This window comes from Neopelma chrysocephalum, unplaced genomic scaffold (genome assembly GCF_003984885.1).
Source record: "Neopelma chrysocephalum unplaced genomic scaffold, ASM398488v2 Primary Assembly neopelma1_147, whole genome shotgun sequence".
In the NCBI taxonomy this organism is placed as follows: domain Eukaryota; kingdom Metazoa; phylum Chordata; class Aves; order Passeriformes; family Pipridae; genus Neopelma; species Neopelma chrysocephalum.
Genome location: NW_020897809.1, coordinates 14,393,147 through 14,407,734, shown reverse-complemented (window position 1 = coordinate 14,407,734; position 14,588 = coordinate 14,393,147). Strand labels below are relative to the sequence as shown.

The following is a 14,588-nucleotide window of genomic DNA, read 5'->3' as shown; positions in this document are numbered from 1 at the left end:
TTGGATTCAGCAGCCTTGATTGAAAAGAACAAAGGCATAAGCAGTAATATATTCTGGATGAAAATCCTGCCTCTTGGCTCTGTGGGATTAATCTGATTTGTACAGCATGTTTAATGCACTTCATACAGTGGAGTCCTGAGGAAAAATGCACCTCATAGTATTGCATTTTCCGTGCCTTGCAGTCCCCTGGTCAGCTCAGCTCTTCTCTGCCTTGGCTGGAGTTGCACTTTGACTCCACCTTCATTGCTGCCCATGTCAATCTTAGTTTAGTGAAGGCTGCAGTAATTTCAAGTTTGACAAAACTCCAGTTTTCGAAGTAGGTGGTGCAGAGAAAAGCCAAATTGCTTTCATGGTGCTGCTTTGAAAGCAGCTTTGCCATTAGCATATGCTTTTAGCCTGTGTTCTGATGTAGACAGTTGTGTTACTTATCAGAGGGTGTAACAGCCCCATCAGAAAATGCCTTATTTTGATCTGTTTTGTAGTTAGAGGATTATATTTTTCACTAAATCTCTTTAATGATATTGTCATTGTGGATACACTGAAGCCACTTAATTCTCTGCCCCCACCCTCTGCAAAACAAAAGAACTCATTGGATTTGGGAGATTTTTTTGAATTTGAAGGCTATTCTTTCCTTTGCTGTTTTGGCTTAATAAGAGCCACACAGGTGCAAGGGATAAATCAAAAAACCTTGGTGCAGCTTGTGATTGCACCTCTTGATGCACAGGGTGAGGAAGCCAGGGTTCATCAGGGCTGCACCCTCCCTGTCCTGTGATGACTTGCAGCAGTAGCTCATGACTACAATCCCCAATTATTGTAGCTCATGACTACAATCCCCAATTATTGTAATTCCTTCTTAGCAGGTTTTACAAGCTGGCATTACTACTGCTGGCAGCCAGTTCAGCAGGCAGCACGTTTTCTCACTGCTTGGAGTAACTGTGCTGCTCCAGGTTTGCTTCTCGTTCACTTCCTTGGTGGCCTGTGGTGGTGAATTAACATTGAGGTGTCCCAGCTGCTCTTCAAGCTTTTGCCAATAATGGTAAAACACTTGAGATGGTGTCTTTGAGGTTTAAAAATCTGTAAGAAAATACAGTGTATGTCTTTTTAGATAAATTTTTTTATGGTGTTAAATGTTTTTAAATGTTAAATTTATTTCAAGGCCAAAAATGAATTGCACAGGCTGCCCCAGACTGGCCTTAAGTGCTTATTTGAACAACCTGCATTTTAATACAATCAAGTATAAAATGACACACTCAGTAAAAGATTGTAGATCGTGGTAATGGATTGGAGAATATAAGACAGTTGAGGGCAGCAGCTTCAGAAAAATAGGTTGGGTCACACTTGAGAACAGTTTGAACCTGAGCACCTCTTTATCTCTGAGCAGGTGAGAGGGTGAACACACTTCAGGTGAAGAAAGAGTGGTATCATTTAGAAGAAGGAAGTGGTATGACCTTAGAATGCATCATTTGTAAGACTGTGTTAAAACACAGACTGATTCTCATGTCTGTTCAAAAAGATGCTGAAAAATGGAGAGAATTAGGGGGAAAAAAATGTTCCCTGAATGACACCAGGTAAACTCAGCAGTTCATTGGTAAGAAAGCTAAAGGTTGATCTAGACTTGTCTTCAAGTATGATGGGACAGAGATTTTGGGGTTTAGCCATTGTGTAGTATAACAAAAAATTACAAATGCATCTAGTTGAGCAGGAAGCAGGAAAAATTCAGACAGAAGTTTTTGCATTTTCCTAGTGAAGAGGAATTATGAATTGGCTCATTCTCCTGGGTTGCTGGGTAATTCTGTACTGTCTTATTTGTTTCCATCATGACAGCATAGCTCAAAAAAACACCTTGTGCCTCAAACATGAGCTCTGGGTCTGGTGCAGAAAGTATTGGAGGTTCTGTGCAATTTGTTATGCTACCAAAATAGCCTCACAAGAGGAAATGCTATCATTTTCCTTAAAACTTAGATAAGAGTTAACCAGTTTATCAAAGAGTACATTGACTGTTGGAAGAAAACACAGATTTATTTATTTTCATCCCAAGTCCTCTGCTCTTAAACCTCAGATCACAGTTCTTTGATTTAAAAATAGTAACTTATAATTTGCAAGCACATTTTGTGTCTCCTCTTTCACTGTTTTGATGCATGTTTTTAATACAGTTTGTTTGTTTGCTGCCATCACAAGCTGCCAATGCCTCTCCTTAAGTGTTGCATCTTTTTTAAGGCCTGAGCTGTCACTTCAATTGTCTGTGAAGCAGACAGAGCACTTTGTAAATAACAATACCCAAGTAATATAATATACTGATTTAAGAGCCTTAAGGCAAAACACTGTTTGCCCTGAGGGCCCAAAAAGGTGATAGACAGGTGGGTTTAATACCAGATGTTCCCCTTCATGTATGTTTTAGCAAGCCCTGTAAAACATGGATTTTTAACAAGGGATTTAATCTCTCCTCCCAGCTGCTAGCTGCAATTTCCTTTGATGCTTTTCCTCTCCTGCCCTCTGTTGTTTTTTCCTATTTATTCCATCATTTTTCTACAGCTCCTGTTCCTTCAGGCTGTGTCTGAATGCACCTTGCTGTGGGCAGAGAAGGCAAAAGAAGAAAGCCATTTTTTTTTCCCCCCCTCAGGCTACAGCTTTGATTTTCCAAAGTTGTGGGGAGGCATTTCCTACCTGCCTACAGAGGGGTCAGTGAGCTGTGTCGTGTCTCTTCAGTCAGCACATCTCAGCTGACTCGTTCTCTGCTTTGGGGAGGGGAAAGCTGAGCTGGTGTGATTGTTCCCTTTCCAAACAGGTGGAATGTGCAGCTCTGGTCCAAGTGGGAAGCTGATCTCCAGGCTGAAAATGCCTTCCTGGTTTGCTTCCAGTGTGGTCAGTAGCTAGCTCAATAATAATTATTGTTCCTAAAAGGCACGATCAAGGAATCATAGAATAGTTTGGGTTGGAGGGGACCTTAAGGACCATCTAGTTCCAACCCCCTGCCATGGGCAGGGACATCTTCAGCTAAACCAGGTTGCTCAGAGCCCCATCCAACCTGACCTTGAATGTTTCCAGGGATGGGGCATCCACAGCTTCTCTGGGCAACCTGTTCCAGTGTTATACCACCCTCATAGTTAAAAACTTCTTTCCTGTATCTAATATAAATGGACCCTCCTGCAGTTTAAACCCATCACCCCTTGTCCTGTCCTGCCCTGGAGCAGCTGGTACCAGGTGCCCCAACACACTGGGGAGGGTGTGGGAGAAGCTGGGAGCAGCTGTTCAGTTGAGACCCTTGTGAAAATCTGCCAGGAATTTGCAAGATGCTCAGATTTGGTGTCTTTTCCTGTTCAGATTGTGAGATGAGAATGGACTGTGAGTGGGAAGGCTACAGGTGGTGTTTTCCCTTCAAGTGTTTGGGGTGTCAGTCGGAAGAGATGGAGCAGCGTAAGAGTTAAAACTGATTGACCTCACTGTGTTTGTGGTGGATAAATTCCACTGCAAAGGGGTAGGATCATGCTGGAGTAATGTGTTTGTAATTGTGCCTTTAAGGCTGTTCCCTGCCATTGTTGTTATTTTTGTAATGCAGGACTTTACTGGCATAATCCTGACACTAAAATTCACATTTTCTGCCCTGCTGTCTGTGAGTAGTTTTTATTCACATATTGTAACACAAATTGTATAATTTGCAGTGCTAGGAGAGCTTTCTCCTGGATCACCAGCAGTGATGGTGAAGACCCAGTTCTAGGTAATGCCAGTTCAGAATGTGAAGGAGATGGAGCTAATGTAGAACAACTGTGTGTTCCATTTCTGTAATGCAGCCAATATTACTATCACATCATAAAATCTCTTTCTTTCTCTGCATCTGTTTTGTGGTGAGTTATCTATTCATCTTTCATTATTTGTGTTTATCATATATAACTTTGGAAGCTGTGCCATTGTTGGATGTTTGGACTGGCTGCAACTTACTGGAGATATTTTGGCAACAAAGATCCATTAAACTGTTTTTAAAACTTATAAATACTGTTCAGTTTCTTTTTATAGTCCAATATTAATTCCAAGTCTGTTTTCTCTTATGAATATTTTCATAATATCATCTACATAAGTAAGCTGTACTTGATTTCTTTTATAATCCACGATCTGTTTGGTTTCAACTTATCAAAAACACCAAGTAATGAAAATAAGATGTTATATTGGAAAGCTTCATCTTTTTTTAAAATATTTATAAATGTGAAGTTCAGCTCATGCAGTATTTAGATTCATTATGAAAGAAGCACCGTGGAATTTCAGAATAAATATGGAGGAAAGTCACTTGAAACATTCAGACTTATTAACATAAAAGAAGTCACTTAAATTGAAACGATGGTGCTATGTTTTATATTTGATTTATGGTTAACAAACTGTAATACTTTAAGCTATGTAGATAGCAGTTCATGTTTACAAGACTGCCAGTTGGATTGCACTGTAAGTACATCACTCTCTTAGTTTCAGGATCCACGTAATGCCCTTTGAAAGCCAGAATTTCAAGATTAAAGCACTTTGTGTTCCCCTTAAACCCCCTGGATTCTCCCCATCAGCCGTTGTTGACGGTGCAGGGCTGTGTTCTGTCACCTGAAGAAGAAGGGGGGGGTTCTCTTGTCCAAAGTGGTCTGTTCGTGCTGCCTCTCTGCTCTTCCCATCCCATCCATTTGAAGTGGTGGCATCTTGCTTACAGGGAGATGTATTTTCCAGACTTCTCTTTGAACCCAGGGCTCCCTTTTTTCACAGTGTGGTTTTCCCGTGTTTACGACGAAGGTTTGGTGTGCAGGGAACGCTCTTCCAGTCTCTGCTTTATGTGGTGTCTACAAGACAAGGAGGGAAAAAAAAAAAGATTCTATGAACTTCCCAACCCAAGCCTTGTGCTGTTGTCTCTTCCTCCCATCCCCTGACACTTCCACCAGGCATATCCACAGCTGGAATTAGCATGGATCAGCTGGCTGGTGTGTGCGTGCCATGGCCTCCTACCAAGTCAGGACATGAGAGCTGTGTCCTGCCAGCCTTTTCTCATGAGGCTCATTATTTATATCTCTGCTTATTTTCATGAAATATGTAGGAATTTAAAGGTCTCCTTTAAATTCTAGTTGCTCTTAAATGTGATGAAGTTGCCTAATGTTTCCAGGAGTACTTAGAAAGGAAATAATTAACAGTTAGTATGGACGTGGAGAGTGTAATTGTTTAAACCTAAGTTATTTAGGCTAAAAATCAGAATCCATCATCTTGAAAAATAGAAAGCATGAATTCTTACCTGCAATTGCATAAAATATCTTGCACAGATTAAGCAGCTTTTATTTCAACAGCTTCTTTTCATAAGGAAGTGCAGAATTTGAACAGTCTTTAGGGGAGATGGTTTCTTTCTTTCCTAAGAAAACAGTAGTTACTCCAGGACTAATTCATGTGAACAAATGTGTTATTGCTGATGTGTTTACACTCATCTGTCTTTCTTTTGCTGCTGGTAAGGCAGAAGATTAGTTAAAGTTTAGGTCAATTTTTACCTGAGTCTTGAAGAAAATTTTCTGTTTCTCCTTTACCAACACATTAAATTCAGCTTTGTTCTTCTGTTATCTTCTGTACTCATTGATCAGAGCTAATGAGATTTTAATGGTGTTATTTATTGCTTCTGCCTCTTACTATAAAAATGGATAATAAACTAAGCACATGAAACTGTTGAATGGTGGCGTTTGTGTTTATCTCTCTGGCTGTTAATTGTACAACCCCTTCTGTGATCCTTTCAGATCTCATAAGCCAGGTAGGGTCATGATGAGCTAACCAGCTAATAAAGGCTGGGAAGGGATTTAGTAGATGTTGCATGTTCATCTTTCTGATGATTATGAAATAATATTATCTGTGCTCTTCTGAATGAGGTGTGTATTCTCCAGTTGATGCCCTAAACTTCATGGTATTATTGTTATGCTTTGTTTTAGCCATGTTTCACTGTAGGGAACAGTTGTGTTCCCAGAGCTGGGTGAAATAAAATGTTTGCCTGTACTTTCTACTCAGAATTTCTTTCAGAACTTAAATTGGAGTATTTTTGGTCACTGCTTCTAAGCTTGCTTTTTCAAAGCTATTTCACTATTGTTGGAGGTCATTGACTAGTGTATAATTGAAGCACTCATTACAAATAACCTTGGAAGTGAAATAAAAAAATGGTGAAATATGGCATCTCACATAAAACACGTGCTAAAAGGTGTAATTGAGCCTTAATCTCTTGTCTCCAGGCAGACTCTGAGGCTCATGTTCTTTTGTAACCCATGACTTCTAAAGCATAGTTTGGGCAAATGGATGATGTGTTTAGTGTGATGAGTTTCTCATTATTGCAGGTAAATTTGCAAGGATTCTTCTCCTGAACTGGGGGATTTTTTGTGATCGAATCTCATTGTTCGACCATTTGTGCCTTTTTTTTTGAGCCTGTTGACTTGAGCTGTTTCTGCATTAATGAATTCTGCTTTTGCATTCAACACCATCATCGTTATCACTTCTATGTCTTAGCAGTCAGGGTTGATCAAACCTAGACTGTTTCATGTCTTGAATATTTTATTAAAATCAAATTGCCTGTCAATTCTGTATCATAAGAATTCAATCATTATATTATTTTTTTCCTTCAAGCTGCTTGAAATTGTATGTCAGATGTGGAGGGATGTTTGTCATTATTAGTTGCCCTTCTGAAGGAATCATTCTACTGTTGGGCTAAAACCCTGAAATTTAAGTTCTGTTGCAGCCACTCAAGAGTATGTTTATATATTTATCCTGCACCCCTGGCTCTCAGAATATGCTGATCTAGTGACTTAAGGTGTTGCTTAAAGAGTGAGCTCAGTTACCAGTTTCAAGAGACACATTTTCCCCAAAGCTCACCAGTTTGGTTGCTCAAGTAGCTGTGCAGGACTAGACCCAAACTGCATCTGAATTTTAGAGCAATTTATTTCCTTCTTGATTATACGTAAGACTAGTTGGATCACTCTTGTATGAGCTTACTTTGTTGTCTTCTGCTGTCACATTTGGCTGTACCTTGTTGAGCCTTCTGCTTCAAGAGACCTTAAGCTGTGGACTTACTGCCATAGGGAGATTAATTTCCATCAAGATCGTGACAGAGTTCCTGCGGGAAGTTCATTTGGCATTATCAGGAGACTGAATGTTGAACAATGTCTCTTCATACCCCTTTTGTCTGGGCAGATAAGGCTTGGGCTGGAAGACAGTGATGGATGGAATCCAGCAAGAGCCACTCGGGGCAGGAGGAAAATAAGATGATCTGAAGGGTGTGGAGGGTCTGGCCCTTTGCAGGTGCCCTTTTGTTCAGCAGTGACAGACCGTGCAGAAACATCAGTTATGTCCTATTGCAGCCTGTCCTCAACCAGCCTGGTGGCAAGGCAGGCAATTCCATTATTCCTTACAGTTTAACTGACATTTCAATATCCTCCAGATAGTAAATTTGCACGTCCTCTGTATCTGAACTGCTGAGGCTCTACTTTGGGATAATATCTGGTGATGTCTGAGATAATTTTAACTCTGGGATTGTCTTAATACTTACAGTGCCTCTGGCTAAATGAATAATTGTGGGAAATTGTAAGCAGTGCTGCCAGGTATGTAATTTGGAGCACATTTAACGTGGGGATACTCTTGGCTGGTTGCATTGCTTGGTATCTTATCTGTTTTATCTGTGAAACTTTTTCATGAGTCAGTTTTGCCAGGCCTTGTGGACAAAGGTAGTGTAAATAAAACCTGATGCTTTCTCCTTAAACTTGGTAACTTCTTATATGTTTAAACATATACAATTAAGGCTCTGGGAATATCTTGTGATCCAGCAGGCAGAAAACCTTTTGCCTAATGCAACAGCTTTACTATTATATGGATCCTGTGTGTCCAGAGCTCCTGCTGAGTGGAGATAAGTTAAATAAGTGCCCTTTCTGTATCTGTCAGCCCTGCTGACTGGAACAGCACGCTGCTAGTTTGTATTTGAATGCATCCCAAGGCACTGCAGGGCTACCAGGGGACCAGAGCTTGGCAGGGAGACAGGCCCATTTTCATATTTGGTGGAACCTTCATCGCTCCAAAGGCACGTCTGCGCTTGAAGTATCTGCTGGTTCTTTGAGACCTGTTTATCTTGCCCGGGGGGCTTAAAGATAATTAATGTAAAGTGTTTTACACTTAAAACGTCTTGTCAGCCCCGTGGAGCCAAGTCAGAGCCCTGCTAGCGTGGAGGACTGATTCCCAGTGCAGCACAGCAAGGAGGCCCTGACCGCATGGGAACAACAGAATGCATCAAGGCTTTGGTTAGTTCTGAGATTAGCTGGGTTCCAGCTTGGTTCCAAGACCAGTTAGGTCACATTCAAACACCAGGCTGGTAAGCAAAGCTGCTGTCAGTGCCTGTGGTACTCAGGTTCTCATGCTTTGTTCCTCTCCTGCTCTGCTCGGGCAGGAACAGCTTCATCTGCCGTGGCAGCTCCGTGTGCTGTCACTTGGCTGTGACTGAGCCAGGGCAGATAACAAAGAAATTCTGTTGCATTTTGCTGTGTCTTACACCTTGTTTACACTGTGTACTCGGCACAGTGGTTGTTTGTATACATCTGTGAGATGCAAAGCCAAATTGATGAGGCAGTAGAAATAATCCCTCTATTGTTTACAAAAACAAAAGCAAGCTGCAGCTTGTGCCTGTGCAAGGAAAGTCACTTCTCATTCCGCAGCAGAATGTGACTGATTCCGGCTTTGGGAGGCTGTGCTGCCAGTGTGACTATTTCATAAACTCACAGAATGGTTTGGATTAGAAAGGACCTTAAAGATATCTTGTTCCACCCCCCTGCCATGGACAGGGACACCTCCACCAGACCAGGTTGCTCAGAGCCCCCTCCAGCCTGGACCTGAACACTTCCAGGGATGAAGAGTCCACAACCTCTCTGGGCAACAACATTTGCTCCCGTGTTTGCAAATACTCAGTACAGATTTTTAGATGTGTAATTCCCTTGCCATGATGGTGTGCAGTGCCATCATCGTACAGAATCAGGAACAGAATGCTGGTTTTCATTTATTCAAGTTCTCTTTGAGTTGTTTGGGGTTTTTTTTAACTGCTAAAGCAAGAGAATTAGATGTAAGGCAAGTACCAGACAGATGGAAAGGTCTGGCCCATTAACACTTCCTTTAAAACTTCTCCTTTCATACTGTGATTTCTGACTGATGGTCATAATATACAGAAGCATAATTACTTATTATTTTTAGCATTTGGGAAAAATTAGAGGATTTCGTGGCTGGATGTATCCCCCCACCCAAGTCCTGCATTTATTTTTACTCTGAGTGCCTAGGCTGACTTTTGTTTTTCCTTCCAGCTTATGTTAAATCTTCCTTGGAAACAATCAAATCCCTAATGTACGTCTTCTGTGAGACCTGTTTCTCATAGCTCTATGTTCTGGAGATAACAGCTCTCTTGATTCTTCAGATCCCACTGCCCTCTGTGGCAGACCTGGAGCTCACAGGAGTGTTCATCTTCACCTGGAGACGTGTCCTGCTCTCCTCCCACCCCTCAGCCCTGCAGTCAGTCCCATCACCATCACCTCTCCTCATGCTGCCACAGGAGGCCTTTGCTGTCAACCTGTAATGATTTCCCTTTCCTGTTGCCATAATCCTCCTTTTTTCCCCTCCTTGTTTTCTCCATCTCCCTTTATTTGCTAAATCTCCTTTCATTCTTTGTTCTTTTCAGCCCAGTTTCACTCTTTTATAATCTAAGATCTGTAGAACAAGATTTTTTTTCTTCTTCTAGCACCTGAAGAAACTCTCTTGTGCTTAGGCAAGGATTACTGTAGTTCTGTCTTAGAATTTTAATTCCAGACTACATGGACAAGCCCTGAGATGCCTCTGTTATCTGTTCCTCAAAGCTATACATTAAACAAAACATGCATCTGATCAGTTTAACCTGTAATTAAACATTTTCCTTAAGCAACTGACATCGTGATAACTAATAATTATCATGTGTAGCACCTTTAAAACCTATTATGCATGTTTATGTAAGAACACTATTACCATAATAATAAGATATCATTACCACAAATGTGCATACTGAATGAGCATGTCTTAAAGTAATCATGGATTCCATTAATCATACTTGAAAAATTAAAGTATTTGCTGTCTAATCTCTCAAACACTACTCGAAAGATTTTGGAAACAGCAGGACCTGTTTACTGCAAGTCTCTAATACATGAGATCTCATTTTTGCTTATCTTTCAGCTTGGGAAATCATTAGCTCAGGGACCCTGGGTCTCCCATTGAAAGCATTTCCATGCTCTGATTTTTAGGCTGTTTGCCTTGTTTTTTGTCCAGGGAATGCTCCCACCTTTTCATAAGGCTGATGTGAAATGCACTCGTGAAACTCAGTTCTCCTTCAAATTAGATAATTGCCTTAAAGTAGATGAACTGATAGCTAATGGTAATTCTCTTAGTCCCTTGCACAGGGGGAGGAAAAAAACCCTCAACCTGTTCTTTAAGTGCTCTTTTTTTTTTTTCCATTTAATAGAAGATTGGGAAGTTGGAGAGTGGAATTTTCTGCTTTTAGGTATAAATTTGTCAATAGGTGACAGTTTGACTTTGTCTCTCATATTGAAAAGTTGAGCTCTGCAGATTGTCCATTTTTTTTTTTTCTGATAGAGACCTCAAGAACCAGAGTGAAAGTTGGGAAGAAACATTTGGCCTACTAAGAAATCTGAGGAACTGAAAAGAGACTTTTTCACAGAATCACAGAATATTTTGGGTTGGAAGGGACCTATAAAGGCCATCCAGTCTGACCCCCCTGCAGTGAGCAGGGACAGATACCTGATGTGTCTAAGAGCTAAAAAAACAAACTTATTGCTTGAGAGAGACCATTCTTTTATCTGTCAGTAGGACCACATTGAATTTAGTAGCATCATGTGTGTTGAGCCAAGTGAATATATCACTGTGGTTTTTTTCCCTGACATTTGGCATTAAGTAATCTGGAGCCCAGTAAAGTATTTATTAATGCCAAAAAAACCACATGATGTCATACACCTCCTTAATACTTGATGCAGTTATGGGATATGTTTCTATATCTATAAACTGCATTATAAGAGAGTAGTGAAAGAGGAGGAGAGGATTTTAAGGACTGAGAATATCAAGCAGGGAAAACATGCATGGAAAATCAGAACAGCAGAAATAGGAAAAAGCCAAATAATGCATACAGAATTGGGAAACAAATTGACAGACATGACAGAAATGTGAGGAGAAACAGGACTTTGAAATTTGAATTTTCACTCTGCATGGCAGCAGTGGAACAGGTGGGTGAGACTGAGGCAGTGGGAGCTGTAGGTGTATCACCAGAGGAAATTGTGCCAGAGGGTGTGTTGTGAGTTAGTTGTTCCTGGCTGTCAGTGAAACTAAAGGGAGCCACGTTTTTAAAACTGGGACAAAACAGTGTTCTCTGTCCCAGGGCACATCCAGCTTTGGGAGCTCCTATTGCTGTGGACAGTCAGGGAATAGCACAGGAAAAGGGGCTGTACCTTCAGGTTACTGACAGCTCTCACAGGGGAACGGGACACCTGCACACACACACAGACACAGAGCTGGAGGGGAGGAAGGAGACTGTTTCAAAAGCAAAGCCAAATGCTTTCTGAAAGGGATATAAACTCTGGTGACTCGGGGTATAAATCAGCTTCTCACCAATGTGCTCAGGAAGCAGATTTCCCTGCAAGCCAGTTGTTGTGCTCCCACCTACCTGCAAGGCTCCATGAACTTTTCAATGTATCACTTGGCTTCTTTTCCTTTTTTTTTTAAATGATGGAGCAGGGAGAATGCTTTCTTTGTTCCCAATTAGGTTGGCAATTTCTCAAATCCTCCATAACTTTTCAAGAAAAAAAATCAAGATCTTGACAAAAATAAAATGGATGTAAATTGCCAAAAAGAAAACATCAGAATAATGTTAAGTATGCAGATTTTTAAAATTTGGTACCTGACTTTATAGTAGAGACTGCTAGGATGATGTTATATTTAATTCTTAGCTTTACATTTAAAAATCATAGAAATATAAATTGTTTTCTGTTGCTTCACTTCTGGGAAACTTATTTCTTAGTTTTTTAATCTGTGGGTTGAACTAAGGAAGTTTATTATGTGCTGTTCCAAGATCAGCTTTTAAATGTTGCACTGTCTGTAAAGTGTGTAAGAAGCTGCACTGAATTTCCCTTCCCCCCTTATAAATACAATTCCTTTAGGAGAAAAAAAAATATGGAAGCTTCTACGTTATACTGAGTAATTATGCCCCCTGGGAAATAGAATATAAAGATCTTTAAAATCATTCAACTGAGAGAACAAGCACTTTAACTTTTGCCTCGCAGGAGTCATGTATTACATCCCCAGCTCCTTGCTCCAGTGTCAGTGTGTCGTGCCTTGCAGGTTTGCAGCTTTGGCAGAGGAAATGAAACCCAGTCAGTTACTGCAGAATTTATTGCAGACCTGCTGCTGCAGGAAGTGGTGAAAAGCTGATTGATGGTCTGAGGCAAAACTCTACAACAAGAAACAGGATGTATGTTTGTTATTTTATACCCATTCTCCCCTCTGCCCTCACCACCCTCCATTTCAAGGCACTCTCTTGCTTTTTGGCCTCTGTTTATAAATCCACGATGCCCTTTTCTGGGGAAGCACGTGCTGACTTCCAAACACTCGAGGAAATGGATGGGGCTGCACCAAGGACTGGAAGCTGATGTGGTGTGTCTGCTCTATTAGAGGCGTTGATCTAAATGCTCCTGTTATTCCTGTTGAATTATATTTCAGCTGAATTCCTAGTGAAAGGTAAAGCACATCTACAGAGTGCTGAGCATTTCCTGTGATAATGGGTGCACCAGGCTGGCTGGGAGAGGAGAATGGATCACTGAGATGGCCCCGATCAGCAAGTGCTGCTGGTTCATACGCATTTAACAGACACATCTACAAGGGTAGTAAACCAAAATGATTTTGATGCATATAAACTTAATGCAGCCAGCCACACGTGCTGCCAAAGACAGCAATCCTGGAAAGGTTTGTTCTGAACTGCTCCTCCCTCACTGTGCACTGCTGAAGCACCAAAGCAGCCGCAGCTTTTCTGAAAGTATCACGAAGACTTTCCGTGGGATATTGTCTAACCTTGTGGGCAAAGTTACCCCAAATAATCGTAATTATGAGTACTTTTTATTTTTTTCCCCTCCTGTAGCATCTGCTTTTACCATCAGGACTGAAGAAGCTGTTCTGCACACCAAGCAAATAGTAGAAATGTTTTAAGGTTCACGTTCTCGTTAACGAACGGGAAAGTGCTGTTTGTAAAGTTCAGTAATACATCTTGTTCTTTTGTTAAAGGTCAAAAAAGTTGGCTGCACTCTCCGAGTCCTTGCAGAAAACCACGCTCACCAAGTCCCACATGGGGTTGGAACTGGAGGAGCTGGAAGCAGCAGCAGTGCTGGTACAGGAGGAAGAGAACGCGTTAAAAGCTGCTGGCACAGTTTCCAAGCAACAGCTGCTTTCCTCGGAGTCGGAGACGAGTGACTCTGAAGAATCAAGCAGCACTTCATCATCTGAGACAGAAGGCTCTGATTCAGATGAGCGAGAGTCCTCGACCAGTGAAGATGGGGAAATAAATTCCTTCCAAGGCACACTTGAGGAGGAGAGGACAGCTCCACTTATTGACTGTAATGGACTGAGGCAGGGCACAAACACCTCGGCGCTGGGGGTTAGGGATGGAACAGCAGAGGCTTCTTTGCAATCTGTGTCTCTTCCCGGGAAATTGATAGAGGAATTGGAAATGCAAATGCACTCTGCAATGAGGCTTTCAGAGCAGCCTGAAGGATTGGCTACTGCGAGCTGCGTTTCACAGGAACAAGCAGAAAACCCTGTACCCGAACCTGACAGATTTTCAGAAGATGCTGCTGGGAAGGGAAGTTTCTTGGAGGTGTCTTCAAAGCCAAACCCATTGCTTTTTCTCTGCAGCACAAATGAAGATGAAGACTAAAGGACCATGTAGGAACACGGTGTGACCCACGGGCACACAGCTCATCACTGTGATGAGATGTCCCAAGGCTGTCCTGAGCTGCAGAAAGATGTTTTTGAAAAGAATTTGTATGACTGTGTGTTAAACACCCTCCTAGTTAATTTTTTTCTCCTCTGATTCAACAGTCTGAGATTTGATGTGGGAATGTATAATTTCAATAAACTTGTAGAAGCAGTTGTCATTAAGCTTATTCAGTGGTAGAATGATGTCCTAGTCAAATACAACTGAAATGAGTTGTAGCATGATTTTAGTTATCTTTAGCTGTTGGGATTTACTTGAAAAACTCATGTTTCTATAAACTTGTTTGACACTGAACTACTATTTCTTAATTTTAAAATGCTTTATAGCTAACCACTTCAAAAATAATGGTTACAAGTTTAAAAGTCTAAATAGTTGATTGCAAATTATTTTTAAATATATATTTTCTAATTTTTGTATAAAATAAAGGCTGTGTCTTTGTCATCAGTACAAGAAAAAATGGTCATTTTATGTGTCCAAGGGATAGAAACTTATATTTCTGCAGTTCTTAACATAAGTTATTTCAGCAAACCTGGGCTCTCTGGTTCTGACTTTGCTGGTC

At 41.0% G+C, this 14,588-nt stretch overlaps 1 protein-coding gene across 4 annotated transcripts in view; it reads left to right on the top strand.

Annotated features, from left to right (window-relative positions):
- The window catches only part of SHQ1 (SHQ1, H/ACA ribonucleoprotein assembly factor), a 43,726-nt gene extending 29,528 nt beyond the window's left edge, over positions 1 to 14,198 (top strand). For all 4 annotated transcript variants that reach the window (XM_027700931.1, XM_027700932.1, XM_027700930.1 and 1 more), the window contains exon 12: positions 13,321 to 14,198. In XM_027700931.1, the coding sequence (XP_027556732.1) occupies positions 13,321 to 13,969 (649 nt within the window). In that variant the 3' untranslated portion in view covers positions 13,970 to 14,198. The remainder of the gene's footprint in view (positions 1 to 13,320) is intronic.
- Positions 14,199 to 14,588: the final 390 nt, after the last annotated feature.